This window comes from Bubalus kerabau, chromosome X (assembly GCF_029407905.1).
Source record: "Bubalus kerabau isolate K-KA32 ecotype Philippines breed swamp buffalo chromosome X, PCC_UOA_SB_1v2, whole genome shotgun sequence".
NCBI lineage: Eukaryota > Metazoa > Chordata > Mammalia > Artiodactyla > Bovidae > Bubalus > Bubalus kerabau.
The window spans coordinates 108,140,311-108,161,041 of NC_073647.1; the positions used below are offsets into that span (position 1 = coordinate 108,140,311).

General features: G+C 38.1%; 1 protein-coding gene across 5 annotated transcripts in view; it reads right to left on the reverse strand.

Annotated features, from left to right (window-relative positions):
* FAM120C (family with sequence similarity 120 member C) overlaps positions 1 to 20,731 on the reverse strand; it is a 133,083-nt gene that overhangs the window by 8,550 nt on the left and 103,802 nt on the right. For 3 of the 5 annotated variants that reach the window (XM_055565768.1, XM_055565767.1, XM_055565770.1), the window contains exons 11-14: positions 11,557 to 11,671; positions 9,405 to 9,614; positions 5,788 to 5,986; positions 292 to 430 (exon numbers count right to left, since the gene is read on the reverse strand). In XM_055565768.1, the coding sequence (XP_055421743.1) occupies positions 292 to 430; positions 5,788 to 5,986; positions 9,405 to 9,614; positions 11,557 to 11,671 (663 nt within the window). The remainder of the gene's footprint in view (positions 1 to 291; positions 431 to 5,787; positions 5,987 to 9,404; positions 9,615 to 11,556; positions 11,672 to 20,731) is intronic. The other 2 variants (XM_055565769.1, XM_055565773.1) reach the window with 2 other exon arrangements.

Sequence of the window (20,731 nt, forward strand, 5' to 3'; positions counted from 1 at the left end):
GCAAGTTTGACCCTCTTAGGTTAGATGCCTCTCCTCTGTGTTACCAGTGTAAACCTGTATCTGTCACTTCTATGTTATACTGAATTGTCCCGTGTCCCAAGTCCTCCTCTAGGGGAAAGACTGTTTCAAGGCAGGGCATTTATTATATGTTTACTGAACTCAACTGAAAACTGGCTTTAAAAATGCAGTTAGTTCATGCCTCTTACCTTAATAAAAGGGTTCAATAGCTGGGCATTTTCCCAAGAGCACCTTGATTGATACAAGCTTATACCAACCTATTCAAATACATACCCCTTTCCTGGCCCACCGACAGAAACCACTTGCATGCCAAAGGAGCCTCGCCCCCTGGAGGATCTGCTGCCAGCCCACTGGCCCACAACCATCCCAGCAATCTCCAGTTTTCCTCCTTGGGGTGGGATTGGATGGAGCCCTAGAAAGAGAGGAACAATGGCAGCAGTGAATGGCAAGTGCAAGGTAGGATAACAGGTGGAATAAAAGATCCACAGCCCACCTACTCTATGTATTTTTCCATTTCTCTATGATAAAAAGACTGTGATAACAACAAAGGGTCATGGTGGAAGCAAATTTCAGAAGAAGGGGTTGAAAATCTACATACATCCACTTTAGCAAGTGGGGTGGGCCAAATTCATTTTTCAACTACAGAACCTATACACAGTAGGCATTCAATATTTGTGGAGAGAGAATGAGGTCTTAAGATCTAGCTATTGGAAAATTATAGGCCCAAACTACCTTTTAAAGCAGGAAATGAATTTATTTCATGTACACATGTATTCATGTATTTCTGGGAGAAATATCAATAACCTCAGATATGCAGATGACACCACCCTTATGGCAGAAAGTGAAGAAGAACTAAAGAGCCTCTTGACGAAAGTGAAAGAGGAGAGTGAAAAAGTTGGCTTAAAGCTCAGCATTCAGAAAACTAAGACCATGGCATCTGGTCCCATCACTTCATGGCAAATAGATGGAGAAACAGTGGAAACAGTGGCATACTTTATTTTTTTGGGCTCCAAAATCACTGTACATGGTGACTGAAGCCATGAAATTCAAAGATGCTTACTCCTTGGGAGAAAAGTTATGACCAACCTAGACAGGATATTAAAAAGCAGAGACGTTGGTTTGCCAACAAAGGTCCATCTAGTCAAAGCTATGGTTTTTCCAGTAGTCATGTATGGATGTGAGAGCTGGACTATAAAGAAAGCTGAGTGCCGAAGAATTGATGCTTTTGAACTGTGGTGTTGGAGAAGACTCTTGAGAGTCCCTTGGATTGCAAGGAGATCCAACCAGTCCATTCTAAAGGAGATCAGCCCTGGGTGTTCTTTGGAAGGAATGATGCTAAAGCTGAAACTCCGATACTTTGGCCACCTCATGGAAGATTTGACTCATTGGAAAAGACCCTGATGCTGGGAGGGATTGGGGGCAGGAGGAGAAGGGGACGACAGAGGATGAGATGGTTGGATGGCATCACTGACACAATGGACATGAGTTTGAGTCACCAACTCTGGGAGTTGGTGATTTACAGAGAGGCCTGGCATGCTGCAGGTCCATGGGGTGGCAAAGAGTTGTACACGACTGACCAACTGAACTGAACTGAACTGAACTGAACTGATACATGAATTTATACATCCTCATGTAACTGGCCAAAACTACTTTTGATTCAAATGCATGTCACTACACACTGGAGGATTAGTCAAACAACCAAACAACAAAAAATAATGAAACTAAACTAACAGTTTAATGAAGAATTGATGCTTTCGAATTGTGCTGGAGAAGACTTTTGAGGGTCTCTTGGACAGCAAGGAGATCAAACCAGTCAATTCTAAAGGACATCAGTCCTGAATATTCATTGGAAAGACTGATGCTGAAGCTCCAATACTTTGGCCACCTGATGCGAACAGCCAACTCATTGGAAAAGACCCTGATGCTGGGAAAGATTGAGGGCAGAAGAAGGGGAGACAGAATGAGATGGTTGGATGGCATCACTGACTCAATGGGCATGAGTCTGAGCAAACTCTGGGGGACAGTGAAGGACAGGGAAGCCTGGTGTGCTGCAATTTATGGGGTCTCAAAGAGCTGACACAACTTAGTGACTAAACAACAACAAACTAACAGTGATTTATGATTATAAAGTAAGAACAGTAACAGTTTAAAACCAGAACCAATTAAAGACAAGATAGCATGATATCATCTTAAAACAGGAAATTCCAACTCTGTGTGCGAGCTCACAAGCACAGCTTAGGTCTGAAATTTGGCACAAAAGAAAGCTTTCATAAGATAGGGAATGCTAGTAAGCCTTTAACTTTATTTTATGGAAAAACCCAAATATTAATAACTCTTCACTCACTTAGCAGGTTGTTAGCAAAGAGCCCCTCATTTATATAAAAATGGGAGTCTAAGGAACTAGGTGACTAGCCAATCCTAAGAGGGCAAGAAAGACTTGCATTTGGGGATCCTATTGTGGCCTTTAAGAAGGCAGGAGGCTCCTCATGAGTCACTAGTAACTGGAGACTAGGTTTTATCACTGGGAGCTGGGACAATGGTGAGGACCTTCTGAGAACTTGGCCTTAATTAAAGCTATCTTCTGAGACACAATAAAATCAGCATGTAAAGAATGAGAGCAGGCATCTGTAAAAACATCTTCAAATGATGGAATGAAGGGTTGGCTCCCTGGTTTGTGAGACCTAATCATTACCTAAGTGAACTGAGCAGACATTTACACTGCTCACCTAGGCACATCCTTGAACTAAAACATCCATGCTGAATTTTGGGACCCTAAATTTAAGACAAATTTCAACTTCCAAGCTTTACTCTTTTTAAAGTGATAAGCAATACACAGCATACACTTCAACCATACCACTCTCACCACATCACAGAATCTTGACATTTCATGTTAAAATGTCCCCATTAAAATACTGTTTCACCAGGGACAAAGGTTGTTTGAATTATCAGGATCAGTACCTGACCTACCTAAGCAAGAGTGTTTGTTTGTCATTAAGCCACAGTCCAGATATCACCATAATTTATTCATACATGTGTGTATATATACTGTGTTGGTCAAAAGGTGTTTTGTTTTTTTTTTTTTTTTTTTGTAAGATGGCTCTAGTAGTGCTTCAGTTCAGTTCAGTTCAATCACTCAGTCGTGTCCAACTCTTTGCGACCCCATGAATTGCAGCATGCCAGGCCTCCCTGTCCATCACCAACTCCCAGAGTCTACTCAAACTCACATCCATTGAGTTGGTGATGCCATCCAGCCATCTCATCCTCTGTCATCCCCTCCTCCTGTCCCCAATCCTTCGCAGCATCAGGGTCTTTTCCAATGAGTCAAATCTTCCCATGAGGTGGCCAAAGTATTGAAGTTTCAGCTTTAGCGTCAGTCCTTCCAATGAACACCCAGGACTGATCTCCTTTAGGATAGACTGGCTGGACCTCCTTGCAGTCCAAGGGACTCTCAAGAGTCTTCTCCAACACCACACTTCAAAAGCATCAATTCTTCGGCGCTCAGCCTTCTTCAGAGTCCAACTCTCACATCCATACATGACCACTGGAAAAACCATACCCTTGACTAGACGGACCTTTGTTGGCAAAGTAATGTCTCTGCTTTTTAATATGCTGTCTAGGTTGGTCATATCTTTCCTTCCAAGGAGTAAGCATCTTTTAATTTCATGGCTGCAATCACCATCTGCAGTGATTTTGGAGCCCCAAAAAATAAAGTCTGACACTGTTTCCACCATTTCCCCATCTATTTGCCATGAAGTGATGGGACCAGATGCCATGATCTTTGTTTTCTGAATGTTGAGCTTTAAGCCAAAATTTTCACTCTCCTCTTTCACTTTCCTCAAGAGGCTTTTTAGTTTTTCTTCACTTTCTGCCATAAGGGTGGTGTTATCTGCATATCTGAGATTACTGATATTTTTCCCAGCAATCTTGATTCCAGCTTGTGCTTCTTCCAGCCCAGCGTTTCTCATGATGTACTCTGCATATAAGTTAAATAAGCAGGGTGACGATATATAGCCTTGACAAAGTCCTTTTCCTATTTGGAACCAGTCTGTTGTTCCATGTCCAGTTCTAACTGTTGCTTCCTGATCTGCATATAGGTTTCTCAAGAGGCAGGTCAGGTGGTTATCAGTGTGTATTTATTTAAAAAAGAAAGGTAAAAATACTACTGAAATGCAAAAAAAAAAAAAAAAGATTTGTGCAGTGTATGGAGAAGATGCTATGACTGATCGAACACATGAGAAGTGGTTTGAGAAATTTTGTACTAGAGATTTCTCACTGGACAATGCTCCAGAGTCAGGTAGACCAGTTGAAGTTGAGTGGGATCAAACTGAGACATTGAGAATATTCAATGTTACACCATGTGGGAGATAGCTGATATACTCAAAATATTCAAATCAAATGTTGAAAATCATTTGCACCAGCTTGGTTATGTTCATCACTTTGATGTTGGGCTTCCACAAAAGTTAAGGGAAAACCTTCTTGACTATAATTCTGCTTATGATTCTCTACTTAAACATAATGAAAACATTTCATTGTGATGGATAATTAAAAGTGGATACTGGACAATAATGTGGAATGGAAGAGATCATGCAGTAAGTGAAATGAACCACCATCAACCACATCAAAGTTCAGTCTTCATCTGAAGAAGGTGACGTTGTGTATATGGTGGGATTGGAAGGGTGTCTTCTATTATGAACTCCTTCTGGGAAACCAAATGATTAATTCCAACAAGTACTGCTCCCAATTAGATCAACTGAAAGCAGCACCCAATAAAAAGCATCCAGAATTAGTCAACAGAAAATGCAAAATCTTCCATCAGGATAGTGCAAGGCTATATGTTTTTTGATGATCAGGCAACAACTGTTACAGCTTGGCTGCAAAGTTCTGATTCATTCACCGTATTTACCAGACACTGCACCTTCAGATTTCCACTTATTTTAGTCTTTACAAAATTCTCCTAATGGAAGAAGTTTCAATTCCTTGGAAGACTATCAAAGACACCTGGAACTATTCTTTGCCAAAAAAAAAAAAAAAGTTTTGGGAAGATGCAATTATGAAGTTGCCTGAAAAATGGCAGAAGGTAAAGGAACAAAATGATGAATACTTGTTCAATGAAGTTCATGGTGAAAATGAAAACTGTGTCTTTTAACTTTAAAAATGAAGGAACTTTTTGGCTAACCCAGTATATTTATATGTGGATCCACATGTGTACATATGTATTTGCTTTCCTCACTAAAACGCAATCCCCTAGAGGGTACAGACTGACTTATTTCTCTCTATGCTTCTGGAAATGTGTTAGGTCTACTCTCAGAGTGGAAATGGGTATATCAAGCTATGGTTGTTTGCTGACACTAGGCATTTACTGACTTCCCACTGCTCTTCTTGCAAGTTCCTGTGTACACCTGTCTATGGGGAATGAGTGAGCTAACCAGCAACCATGAAGACCCAGTTCACATGAACTGCAGTTCTCAAAAGTAAAATGTGACTCTTGGTTTCTACATCAGTTACTTCATAAGTCAAAACCTTAGGGACTAATAACTTCCATGGAGAGTAGTCTGGGAAGTCAGTGGGCTTTCTTCTCCAGGCTACACCCCTCCATTTCAATAAGCTACTCTTCAAACCACACTACAGCACAGACTGTAAATGAGATAAGATATATACGAAACTGCTGATTTTATAACTGGATGGGTTATTATGAATAACCAATAATTACTGGATGGGTTATTATGAAATAGATTGACACTGACAAACACCTTATTCTTAGGTACTGACCTGCAAACCCCCGGCTCCTTCCTTGAGGGGGAGGTGGCATTGGGCCCATGGCTCGGGGGTAAAGTGAAACAGGGTAGAGAGAGGGCACCATGGGAGGCACGAAGGTAGGTGATGGAAGCAGAGAAGGCGGTGGATGGTTCATGTTGACTCCTTCAAGTATGCTCTGTCTCATCTTCTCCACTTTGGTTGCCAGGTCAGCCTTCAAATGAAGAACAGAGTAATAATAGCAGCTGCAATTTTTAAAACTTCTCCTATGTTTCAGGCACAGTATTGGGCGGTCTATGTACAAACTCACAAGTCTATTCCCATGAATGGAATCATTACCTGGAGTTAAATGGCTCAAGGTAACATACTCAGGGAAGCCTGCCTGACAACAAAGCTCCCATTCTTTGCATGATGCCAAACTACCATCATACTAGTTCTGACCAAGGGCTTATGAGGCATCATGATTAGGTCAAGAAAGACAAATACAACGAGTATTTAGTAATGCCCAATCACACAGCCAGCAATAGGCTAGGTTATTTTTTAAGGGGGAGGTAATAGAATTATGTAAAGAGAGAACAAAACTTGACACATACAAACCCTTTTAACCTTCTCCCTCATACTCAGGATCAGAGATCATGACCTCTATCCAGGAGAAGTCCATGCCTCTAATCAAGAGGTCAGCAAGCTTGTTCTGAAAAGGGCCATACTGTTTCTGTCACAACTACCTGACTCTGCCATTGTAGTATGAAAGCAGTCATGGACAATATGTAAATGAATGAATGTGGCCATGTTTCAAAAAATTTTATTGGAATAAAAATTCAAATTTAAAAAAATCTTTCTGTAGTTTGCTGCTCTCTTCTCTAATCTCTCAGCTTATTCCCCAAAAATGGACAAAGAAGAAAGTAAGGGCTCCTTTCCCTTGCCTTCTTTCATCTTTCCCAAGGCTTTATTGCAAAAAATATCCCCTGCTTTTACTCTGTCATCTATTTTAATACCCTCTTCTATTTATAAAATAGTTCCTTTACAAAAAATATCATTTGAAAAAATGACTTAATTTTTGTAAATAAGTAAAATGAAATTCTAAGAATGAGGGGAAAGGCATATAATATATCTGAGCATTCATTTCATGGGGAAAAAATAACTCAGGGCAAAAAAAGGAATATGAAAACTTGAAGCCCCATTATAAAAAAAAAAACACAAACTCTTCCCAACATGATTTTGTTTTTTTTTAATATAAATTTATTTATTTTAATTGGAGGCTAATTACTTTACAATATTGTATTGGTTTTGCCATACATCAACATGAATCCGCCACGGGTGTACACGTATTCCCATCCTGAACCCTCCTCCTACTTCCCTCCCCATACCATCCCTCTGGGTCATCCCAGTGCACCAGCCCTGAGCATCCTGTATCATGCATCGAACCTGGATTGGTGATTCATTTCACATATGATAATATACATGTTTCAGTGCCATTCTCCCAAATCATCCCACCCTCGCCCTCTCCCACAGAGTCCAAAAGACTGTTCTCTACATCTGTGTCTCTTTTGCTGTCTCACATACAGGGTTATCATTACCATCTTTCTAAATTCCATATATATGCATTAGTATACTGTATTGGTGTTTTTCTTTCTGGCTTACTTCACTCTGTATAATGGGCTCCAGCTTCATCCACCTCATTAGAACTGATTCAAATGTATTCTTTTTAATGGCTGAGTAATACTCCATCGTGTATATGTACCACTGCTTTTTTATCCATTCGTCTGCTGATGGACATCTAGGTTGCTTCCATGTCCTGGCTATTACAAACAGTGCTGCGATGAACATTGGGGTACACGTGTCTCTTTCAATTCTGGTTTCCTCGGTGCGTATGCCCAGCAGTGGGATTGCTGGGTCGTATGGCAGTTCTATTTCCAGTTTTTAAAGGAATCTCCACACTGTTCTCCATAGTGGCTGTACTAGTTTGCATTCCCACCAACAGTGTAAGAGGGTTCCCTTTTCTCCACACCCTCTCCAGCATTTATTGCTTGTAGACTTTTGGATCGCAGCCATTCTGACTGGTGTGAAATGGTATCTCATAGTGGTTTTGATTTGCATTTCTCTGATAATGAGTGATGTTGAGCATCTTTTCATGTGTTTGTTAGCCATCTGTATGTCTTCTTTGGAGAAATGTCTATTTAGGTCTTTGGCCCATTTTTTGATTGGGTCATTTATTTTTCTGGAATTGAGCTGTAAGAGTTGCTTGTATATTTTTGAGATTAATTTTTTGTCAGTTGCTTCATTTGCTATTATTTTCTCCCATTCTGAAGGCTGTCTTTTCACCTTGCTTATAGTTTCCTTTGTTGTGCAGAAGCTTTTAATTTGAATTAGGTCCCATTTGTTTATTTTTGCTTCTATTTCCAATATTCTGGGAGGTGGGTCATAGAGGATCCTAATGTGATTTATGTCGGAGAGTGTTTTGCCTATGTTCTCCTCTAGGAGTTTTATAGTTTCTGGTCTTATGTTTAGATCTTTAATCCATTTTGAGTTTATTTTTGTGTATGGTGTTAGAAAGTGTTCTAGTTTCATTCTTTTACAAGTGGTTGACCAGTTTTCCTAGCACGTTGTTTTCCCATCTCTTGTTAAGGAGACTGTCTTTTCTCCATTGTATATTCTTACCTCCTTTGTCAAAGATAAGGTGTCCATAGGTGCGTGGATTTATCTCTGGGCTTTCTTTTTTGTTCCATTGATCTATATTTCTGTCTTTGTGCCAGTACCATACTGTCTTGATGACTGTGGCTTTGCAGTAGAGCCTGAAGTCAGGCAGGTTGATTCCTCCAGTTCCATTCTTCTTTCTCAAGATTGCTTTGGCTATTTGAGGTTTTTTGCATTTCCATGCAAATTGTGAAATTATTTGTTCTAGTTCTCTGAAAAATACTGTTGGTAGCTTGATAGGGATTGCATTGAATCTATAGATTGCTTTGGGTAGTATACTCATTTTCACTATATTGATTCTTCCAATCCATGAACACGGTATATTTCTCCATCTATTAGTGTCCTCTTTGATTTCTTTCACCAGTGTTTTATAGTTTCTATATATAGGTCTTTTGTTTCTTTAGGTAGATATATTCCTAAGTATTTTATTCTTTTCATTGCAATCGTGAATGGAATTGTTTCCTTAATTTCTCTATTTTCTCATTTTTAGTGTATAGGAATGCAAGGGATTTCTCTGTGTTGATTTTATATCCTGCAACTTTGCTATATTCATTGATTAGCTCGGACATGACTGAAGTGACTTAGCAGCAGTAGCAGTAATTTTCTGATGGAGTCTTCAGGGTTTTCTATGTAGAGGATCATGTCATCTGCAAACAGTGAGAATTTTACTTCTTCTTTTCCAATTCGGATTCCTTTTATTTCTTTTTCTGCTCTGATTGCTGTGGCCAAAACTTACAAAACTATGCCAACATGATTTTGAACATGTACATAGACCCTGGGCCTTTGGGAGCATCCCTGACCAAGTTAGTTTAAGGTCAAACACATTCTCCCACTTCTGCTACCTCCTTCGCCAGTCTCTCTGCTCCTTTACCCTTTTCTGCCATTCACTTTCATAGCACATCACAGTTGATCTTAGTAGCTACCCAACATGCTGGTACCTGGCCATCGCAGAGCTCAACTAGGGATACTCTCTCTCGGCCTGCTTTAATTAGCTTGCTCTGGAACAGCTTGCCATCAAAGTAAATCCAGGGGCAGCAATGTTCCCAAGGAACTGGCTGGCCACAGGCATCATTGGCAAACAGGGCTGTATCAACTCCGCTCATGAAGAGGGCAGCAAGCTGGATCCCTCGAGCATCCAGTTTCTCAATCTGAAACCACCACAGAGGAAAAACTACCATTAAGAAATTGCTGTTATTGGTTACATTTGCTCTTATTCCTGTTTTGCTGATTATTCCAGTTAAATAAGAACATGTTACTTTTCAATATAGACATTTGAGTACATAAGCAGCCTCTATCCATTTCTATCCCTGAGATGGTTTGGAAGATACTCATTACAAAAAAAAAAAAAAAAATCAACTTTCAAATCTTAAAAAGATACCCACTTGAGATACCAATTTTTCTGCCTGTCAAATAAGAAAAAAATTAGAACAAAACAAAAGACCAAAAGAACGTCCAATGCTGATGAGGATATGGTGAAATAAATGGCACACTCAAATAAAACTAATGAGTAATGTACACTAAAATTAAGCAATATGCATCAAGAACCTTAAAATGGTCACATTTGTTGATTCAGAAATTCTACTTTTAGGAATCTATTCTAAGGAAGTTGAGATGTGAATAAGGCTCTAATACATAAAGATGTTAATTATTACATATAGTAAGTGAAAACTGGAAACCAAATGGCCAAAAAAAAAGAATAATTAAATGATACATCCATATAATAAGATATTTACTATAAAATTTTAAGACATAGAAACTATGTTCTATGCTAAGTTTAAAAATATAATATATAATTACATACATAATATATCAACCATGTAGAAAATGCATGACAAAAGGCTGGAAGAAATCATAAAAATGTACACACAGTGGTTATCTCAAGTTGACATGTTAGATAGCTTTAACAGGAAAAGGGATAGTACTTGCAGGTCCCCTCCTAGGTGTGGTGTGGAGTTGTCAGTACCTGCTCTAGTATCAAGCAATATCACATTTACTGTAGAAAGGAACCAACACTGTTTGTCTAAGACTGTTTTCATCTTTTCCTTAGTTGATCTCACATCAAGATTTTTAAGTCTTACTAGACTTGATTTTCTTCTAGTTTATACTAGGGTCTCAAAGGACCATGGCTACTTAAGTCACAAGAGGAGTGTCCTGCATTAATACCTAATTGCATACTGTATATTTAGAACATGCTACCCACTCTTGTAAGTGTTTTGCATAGATTATTTTATTTAATATTCTCATAATACTATAAGTAAGGAAACTGAAACTATAGAGGTTAAGCAACCTAATGAGCTAAGATTCAAAGCCAAGGCAGCCTGGCTTCAGAGCCTACTCTCTAACCTACTATATTCTACTGCCTTCAGTTATTATGTTGGATTTTCTTGCTTCCTCTTGCTTGTCTAGACTTCCCTCTAACACTCAGTATTATTTTTTAAAAGGAGGGTAGCACAGGGAATTATATCCATTATCTTATAACAGTCTACAATGGAATATAATCTTCAAAAATACCAAATCACTGTGCTAACACCTGAACCTAATGTAATATTGTAAATCAAGTATTGGATTGTGTGCGTGCTCAGTTGTGTCGGTCTCTTTGTGACCTGATGGACTGTAGCCCATGGACTCCTCTGTCCATGGAATTCTCCAGGTAAGGATAATGGAGTGGGTTGCCATTTCCTCCTCCAGAGGAACTTCCCATCCCAAGGATTGAACCTATGTCCCCTGCACCTCCTGCACTGCAGGTGAATTCTTTACCACTGAGCCACCAGGGAGAGAGGGTAGATATTTACTCAAAGACAAATGGAACACCAGGATAAGTCCCCTGTAGCATCTTTTGAAAGAGTTGGAAACCTTGCTGTGATCTATGGGCCACAACTTACCAGTCTTACACAATACCATTTTTTCTACCCATTCTCACCCATCGGTATGTAAGCAGTGTTGGGTTTATTAATAGACATAAATATTTGGCTAAAGTAAATCAAACATTTACCTGCAGAACTTGCTCTTCTCCCCAGCTGCAGGAAAAAAAAGACCTAAAATAGAGCTATGAGCTCATAAAATAATTTAAATGAGGATAGTTCAAATCACCTTGAGTTCTTGAAGTTGATCTGGTTCATAAAGTTGAGTAGAAACTGCCTGTGCCAGGAAGGTGTCTAGCTCATGGCGATGCAGGATTCGGCCGCCAGGCCATTGAACCATGTATCTAGAAGATAAAAGCATCATTATTAAGTGACAAAAGCTCATTTATTCATTTCACAAAAACTTAATAAGCTAAGTGTAACCTACCATGGCCCAGATGCTAGCTAGGTTCTAAAATAAAGTAAAAGAATCTCTGCTTTTGGTTACTTCATCTAGATGGTAGAGGAGACAGGCACCATTCACGTATAACTGCTGTTAAGTTTATGGCTTCTTTCTTCCTAGCATCTCAAATCTCAGTTTTTTCTCTTTTTCATACTACATATAGAATATTCTATCTTGCTTTTTTCATTCAGCATTGTAAGACCCTTTCATTCATTAAATACTTGTCAAAAACATGATTGTAAATGACTTCATGTTCCTCATGGTTTTATCAATTTATATAAATATTCCTATAATATAAGAAACATACTATTCATTTTCTTTTTTTTTTAATTTTATTTTATTTTTAAACTTTACATAACTGTATTAGTTTTGCCAAATATCAAAATGAATCCGCCACAGGTATACATGTGTTCCCCATCCTGAACCCTCCTCCCTCCCCATTCCATCCCTCTGGGTCGTCCCAGTGCACCAGCCCCAAGCATCCAGTATCGTGCATCGAACCTGGACTGGCAACTCGTTTCATACATGATATTTTACATGTTTCAATGCCATTCTCCCAAATCTTCCCACCCTCTCCCTCTCTCACAGAGTCCATAAGACTGTTCTATACATCAGTGTCTCTTTTGCTGTCTCGTACACAGGGTTATTGTTACCATCTTTCTAAATTCCATATATATGTGTTAGTATACTGTATTGGTGTTTTTCTTTCTGGCTTACTTCACTCTGTATAATAGGCTCCAGTTTCATTTTCTTTTATTATAAAACTACTATAAAGATATCCACATATTTAAATCTCATCTGTATCTCTGATTATTCATTCAAGATAGATTTCTAGAAGTGCTGATCATTTTTATTTTATTAAATTTACCTCAAGTACATGCTGGCCCTTCGTTCAGATTTTTAAAACGGACACATGGCTTTAAGGGTGCAATGTATTTAACACTGCACAATATATTCAACAATGAGAATCTGGAGGTGGTATAACTATATACCTTTATACATTTAGTGGCACAAGTATAGGCACAAGCCCTGCAATTGGAGGGAAAATCCATTCAGGACTGAACAGAGAGGTTCTTGGTGCTGAGAGAATTTCCCCTTGACTTCAGCCTTGAGACAAACCAAGGAGTCTGCCAGTACACAGAAACCACTGAATTCAGGACAAACAGGAGTAACAAGATATGTATTAAGGAATTGGCTCTAGCCAATTACGATTATGGGGGGCCAGTCTAAAGCAAGCAGGGTTGGCTGGAAGCAGGAAATGTGACAACTCAAGTCTGTGATCTGTAGATTAGAACAGCAGTTTAGAGACAGAATGGTTAATGCTTTCTTCAAAAATTCCCAGTTTTCTAAACAAGTTCCTAGGATGCCTTCTTTAGACAGGGTTGAGTTAATTTTTGTATAATGTGTGAGGTTCAGATTGAAGTGTTTGTTTCTTTGGCCTATGGATGTCCGATTGTTCCAGCACCATTTGTTGAAAGGCTATCCTTTCTCCATTGAATTGTTTTTACACTTTTGAGTATACTTGTGTTGTTCTATTTCTAGGTTCTTAATTTTGTTCCATTGACCTATGTGCTTATCCCTTTGCAAATAACTCCAGTCTTGATTATTTTGGCTACAATATTAGGTAGAGTGATTCCTATACTTCTTTTTTGCAAGATTGTTTTAGCTATTGTAAGGGCCTATATAAATTTACACATAAACTTTAGAATAAGTTTGTCTTAATTCATAAAAAACCATGCATTAAGCCCACAGGAATTGTGTTAAATCTACAGATCAATCTAAGAATTGACAGCTTTACAATGTTAAGTCCATGAACGTTCCTTCTTTGATTATTTTCATTGGCATGAAGCAGAGTGATTCTGAGGTTGGTTCAGTGCTCTGGCATGTATTAGTAATTTTATTTTACTGAGTAATATTTTATTGATGGACATATCACATCCACTTCCCAGTTAACAGATACTTGAGTTGTTTCTACTTCTTGATTATTATGAATAATATTTCTTTGAACATTCATGTGCAAGTCTGTGTGGACCTATTTTTTTCAACAGATACCTAGGAGTGAAATAAATGAGTCATATGATTATTTGAATGGGCTTCCTTGGTGGCTCAGACAGTCAAGAATCTGCCTGCCAATGCAGGTAACCCAGGTTCGATCTCTGGGTTGGGAAGATTCCCTGGAGAAGGGAATGGCAACCCACTCTAGTATTCTTGCCTGGAGAATCCCATGGCCAGACGAGCCTGATGGGCTATAGTGGATGGGGTCACAAGAGTTGGATACAACTGACTATTTATATATTTATGTTTAACCTGTTAAGAAAATACCAAACTAATCTCCAAAGTAGCTATACCATTTTAAATTTACATCAGTGTATGAGGGAATCCCAATTCTCTGCAGCCAGGCCTACATTTGTCATTGTCATTTTTTTAAATTATTATAATCATTTCAACTGAGTGAAGTGATGTTTCAGTATGGTTTACATTTCCTCAGTGATTACTGAAGATGAGAATCTTTTCATGTGCTTATATTCAACCCTATATCGTCTCTGGTGAAATGTCTATTTACATCTTTTATTCATTTTTAGACTGACTTGTCTGTTTTCTTATAAGTTTTAAGAGTTTATTATATATATTCTGATACAAGTCCTTTATCAGATATATGATTTGTAAATATTTTCTCTAGTCTGTGGCTTTTCTTTTCTGTTTTGTAATGGTGCCTTTTGAAGTGTACAAATTTTGTATTTGGATGAAATCTATTTTTTTAGGTTGATTTTGCTTTGGCTGTTGTATCTAAGAAATCTTCGCCTAACTCAAAATCAAGAAAAATTTCTCCTGTAAGTTAGATAGTTTTAACTATCACATTTTAGTCTATGATCCATTTTTGTGTATAGTGTGAAGGATCTATATTCATCATTTTTATCAGGTCACGTCAAGTTGGTTGATGATGTTTCGTGAATCTTCCATATTTTTTCTTTTTGTCTAGGTGTTCTAGCCGTTATTGAGAGTAGGGCATTGAAGCCTTCAACTATCATTGTTGAAGTGTCTATTTCATTCTTAAATTCTACCAGTTTTTGCTTCATGTATTTAGGGATATTGTTGTTAGGAATATAGGTTTATAATTATTATACTTTCCTGATGAATTGACCCTTTTGTTACTATAAAATTTTCTTATTTGTCTATTGTAACATTACTTGTCTTAGAGTCTATTTTGTCTGATATTAGTACAGCTATTATATCTCATATGGTTATTGCTTGCATGGTATATTTTCTTCTATTCTTTGTCTTTTAACCTATTTGTGTTTTTGAATCCAAAGTATATCTCCTGTAGATAGCTCATGCTTTGTATCGAATCTCACAATCTCTGCCTTTTGATAGGAATGTTTAGTCCAGTTACATTTGATATAGTTGTTGATAAGTTTAGATTTATAGGTTTCATACCTTTTTTGCTTTTTTGTTTGTTTTTCTTTTACTGCCTTCTACTGCATTAAATACTCTCCAGTATAGCATTTTAATTATTTTATTTTTTTTTACTACATTTTAGTTATTTTCATAATGGTTGCTGTGTAGATTACAAAATACATCTTAACTGACACACCACATCAAATTAGTACTAAGTAATTCCAGTAGAAGAAACGTTACTCCAATATAGTTCTCTCCTTTCCTCCCTCCACTATGTTATTATTGTGGTGTGTATTATGCTATTATTCTAAAACCAACGCACAATTTTATAATTATTGACTTATGCAGTTGTCTTTTAAATAGGTTAAGTGAACAAATGAGAAAAAAATATATTTATCCCACTTTTTTACATATACCTATGTAACTAGCCGGAGAAGGCAATGGCACCCCACTCCAGTACTCTTGCCTGGAAAATCCCATGGATGGAGGATCCTGGTAGGCTGCAGTGCCTGGGGTTGCGAAGAGTCGGACCTGACTCAGAGACTTCACTTTCACTTTTCACTTTCATGCATTGGAGAAGGAAATGGCAATCCACTCCAGTGTTCTTGCCTGGAGAATCCCGGGGACGGGGGAGCCTGGTGGGCTGCTGTCCATGGGGTTGCACGGAGTTGGACACGACTGAAGTGACTTAGCAATGTAACTACCACTACAGGTGCTTATTATTCATTTGGTGTCATTTCCTTTCAATGTGAAGGACATCTTTTAACAATTCTTATATGGCAAGTTGACAGCAGTAATTCTCTTAATCTTTGGTTATCTGGGGATCTATTTCATTTTCCTTTCTACTTTACAGCTTTATTGAGATAAAATTATTATACAACTCATGTATTAATAGTGTATAAGTCACTGATTTTAGTTAATCCACAGGGCTATGTAACTGTCACCACTACATTTAAATCACCCTCAAAAGAAACCTCATATCCATTAGCATTCACTCTACATTTGCCCCTCCCTCAGACCCCTGGTAATCCCACATCTACAGATTTGCTTATTCTGAACATTTCATATAAACAGAACAATGTATGTCATATTGTAACTGGTGAATTTTATTTAGCCTACTGTTTTTCAAGGTTCATCCACGTTATAGCATAAATCAACAGTTAATTCCTTTTTATAACTGAATAATATTCTATTGTATGACTTATACTACATTTTGTTAACCCATTCATCAGTTGATGGACATCTGAGTTATTTCCACTTCTTGGGTATTATGAGTAATGCTATATGAATATTCAAGAACATGTTTCTGTGTGAATATGTGTCTTCATTTTATGTTCTTACCAGCAGTGTTCCAATTTCTGCACATCCTCACCAACACTTGTTGTCAGCCTTTTTAATTATAGCCACCCAACAACAGAATGGGAAAGACTAGAGATTACTTCAAGAAAATTAGAGATACCAAGTGAACATTTCATGCAAAGATGGGCTCGATAAAGGACAGAAATGGTATGGACCTAACAGAAGCAGAAGATATTAAGAAGAAGTGGCAAGAATATACAGAAGAAAAACTGTACAAAAAAGATCTTCACGACCCAGATAATCACGATGGTGTGATCACTCACCTAGAGCCAGATATCCTGGTATGTCAAGTGAGCCTCCGAAAGCATCACTATGAACAAAGCTAGTGGAGATGATGGAATTCCAGTTGAGCTATTTCAAATCCTGAAAGATGATGCTGTGAAAGTGCTACACTCAATATGCCAGCAAGCTTGGAAAACTCAGCAGTGGCCGCAGGACTGGAAAAGGTCAGTTTTCATTCCAATCCCAAAGAAAGGCAATGCCAAAGAATGCTCAAATTACTGCACAATTGCACTTATCTCACACGCTAGTAAAGTAATGCTCAAAATTCTCCAAGCCAGGCTTCAGCAATACGTGAACCGTGAACTTCCAGATGTTCAAGCTGGTTTTAGAAAAGACAGAGGAACCAGAGATCAAATTGCCAACATCCGCTGGATCATCGAAAAAGCAAAAGAGTTCCTGAAAAACATCTATTTCTGGTTAATTGACTATGCCAAAGCCTTTGACTGTGTGCATCACAATAAACTGTGGAAAACTCTGAAAGAGATGGGAATACCAGACCACCTGACCTGTCTCTTGAGAAACCTATATGCAGGTCAGGAAGCAACAGTTAGAACTGGACATGGAACAACAGACTGGTTCCAAATAGGAAAAGGAGTACGTCAAGGCTGTATGTTGTCACCCTGCTTATTTAACTTCTATGCAGAGTACATCATGAGAAACGCTGGACTGGAAGAAACACAAGCTGGAATCAAGATAGCCAGGAGAAATATCAATAACCTCAGATATGCAGATGACACCACCCTTATGGCAGAAAGTTAAGAGGAACTAAAGAACCTCTTGATGAAAATGAAAGAGGAAAGTGAAAACGCTGGCTTAAAGCTCAACATTCAGAAGATGAAGATCATGGCATCTGGTCCCCTCACTTCATGGGAAATAGATGGGGAAACAGTGTCTGACTTTATTTTTTTGGGCTCCAAAATCACTGCAGATGGTGATTGCAGCCATGAAATTAAAAGACGCTTACTCCTTGGAAGGAAAGTTATGACCAACCTAGATAGCATATTGAAAAGCAGAGACATTACTTGGCCAACAAAGGTCCGTCTAGTCAAGGGTATGGTTTTTCCAGTGGTCATGTATGGATGTGAGAGTTGGACTGTGAAGAAAGCTGAGCACCGAAGAATTGATGCTTTTGAACTGTGGTGTTGGAGAAGACTCTTGAGAGTCCCTTGGACTGCAAGGAGGTCCAACCAGTCTATCTTAAAGGAGATCAGTCCTGGGTGTTCATTGGAAGGACTGATGCTAAAGCTGAAACTCCAATACTTTGGCCACCTCATGCAAAGAGTTGACTCATTGGAAAAGACCCTGATACTGAGAGGGACTGAGGGCAGGAGGAGAAGGGGACGACAGAGGATGAGATGGCTGGATGGCATCACCAACTGGATGGACATGAGTTTGGACACAACTCCGGGAGTTGGTGATGGACAGGGAGGCCTGGTGTGTTGCGATTCATGGGGTCGCAATGAGTCAGATACAACTGAGCGATTGACCTGATATCTACTTTGGAGAAATGTCAAATGAATTTTTTTGCCCATTTGATTTTTAAATCAAATCATATCTCCTTTATTATTGAGTTGAAAGAATTCTTTATACATTCTGGATACTTTTGATACTTATCAGATATATGATTTGCATTTTATCCCATTCTGTGAGTTTTGTTATCACTTTTCTTCATAGCATTGTCTCTAGCACACAAGCTTTTAGTTTTTTTTTTTTTTTTAATTGTAGTATAATTTCTTTTGATTGGAGCATAAGTTTTAAATTTCTTAACTGGAGTATAATTGCTTTACAATGTTGTGTTAATTTCTGATGTACAACAACGTGAATCAGCTATAAGTACACATATATCTCCTCCCTTGTGAGTCTCCCTCCTACCACCCAGCATTCCACTCTTCTAGGTCATCACAGAGCACTGAGCTGGGCTCCTTGTGCTATACAGCTACTTCCTGTAGCTATCTATTTTACACATGGCAATGCATATATATGTCAATGCTATTCTCTCAATTCATCTCCCACCTCCCCTTCTCCTACTGTGTCCATAAGTCTGTTCTATACATCTATGTCTCTATTCCCGCCCTACAAATAGGTTCATCTGTACCATTTCTCCAGATTTCATATATATGTGTTAATATACGATATTTATTTTTCTCTTTCTGACTTACTTCACTCTGTATGACTGATTCTAGGTCCATCCACATCGGTACAAATGACCCAATTTCATTCCTTTTTATGGCTGAGTAATATTCCATTGTATATATGAACCAAAACTTCTTTATCCATTCATCTGTTGATGTACATCTAGGTTGCTTCCATGTTCTGGCTACTGTAAATAGTGCTGCAATGAACATTGGGGTACATGTGTTCTTTTGAATTATGGTCTTTCTCAGGTTATATTCCCAGTAGTGGGGCTGCTGTGTCATATGGTAATTTTATTCCTACTTTCCTTCATACTGTTCTCCATAGTGGTTGTATCAATGTATATTCCCACCACCAGCGCAAGAGGGTTGGTACCCTTTTCTCCACATCCTCTACTGCATTTATTGTTTGTAGATGTTTTGATGATGGCCATTCTAACTGGTGTGAGGTGATACCTCATTGTAGTTTTGATTTGCATTTCTCTAATAAATGAGGAATGTTGAACATTTTTTCATGTGTTTGTTGGCCATCTGTATTTCTTCTTTGGAGAAATGTGTGTTTAGGTCTTCTGCCCACAGTTTGGGCTTTTTTTTTTTTAAAAAATATTGAGCTGCGTGAGCTCCTTATAGATTTTGGAGATTAATCCTTTGTCAGTTGTTTTGTTTGCAATTATTTTCTCCCATTCTAAGGGTTGTCTTTTCATCTTGTTTACAGTTTCTTTTGCTGTGCAAAAGTTTTAAGTTTAATTAGGTCTCATTTGTTTATTTATGTTTTTATTTCCACTGGTCTAGGAGGTGAGTCAAAAAGGATCTTGCTGTGATTTATAGCAAAGAGTGTTCTGCCTATGTTCTCCTCTAGCTTTATAGTATTTGGTGTGACATTTCGGTCTTTAACTCATTTTGAATTTATTTCTGTATATGGTCTAAGAAGTGTTCTAATTTCATTCTTTAACATGTAGTTGTCCAGTTTTCCCAGCATCACTTATTGAAGAGACTATCTTTCCTGCATCATATATTCTTGTCTCTGTTGTCAAAGATAAGTTGACCATAAGGTGTGTGGGTTTATCTCCAGGCTTTCTATCCTGTTCCATTGATCTATATTTCTGTTTTTGTGACAGTACCATAGTGTTTTGATTACTATAGCTTTGTAGTACAGTCTGAAGTCAGGGAGCCCAATTCCTTCCTTTCCATTTTCTTTTTCAAGACTGCATCAGCTATTTGGGGTCTTTGGCATATCCATACAAACTAAAATTTTTTGTTCTAGTCTGTGAAAAATGCTATTGGGAATTTGATATGGAATGCACTGAACCTGCAGATTGCTTTGGATAGTACAGTCATTTTTATAATATAGATTCTTCCATTCCAAGAACATGGTATATCTCTCCATCTATTTGTGTTGTCTTTGATTTCTTTCATTAAGTGTCTTATAGTTTTCTGCATACAGAAAGGTTTATTCCTAGGTATTTTATTCTTTTGGGTGCAATGGTGAGTGAGATTGATTCATTAATCTCTGATTTTTTTCTGTTAGTGTATAGGAATGCAAGAGATTTCTGTGTATTAATTTTGTATTATGTGACTTTACTAAATTCATTGATTAGCTCCAGTAGTTTTTTGGTGGCATCTTTAGGATTTTCTATGTATGGTATCATGTCATCTGCAAACACTAATAGTTTTACTTCTTTTCCTTTCTGGATTCCTTGTGTTTCTTTTACTTGTTTAATTGCTATGGCAAGGTCTTCCAAAATTATATTGAATAATAGTGGTGAGAGTGGGGACCCTTGGCTTCTTTCTGG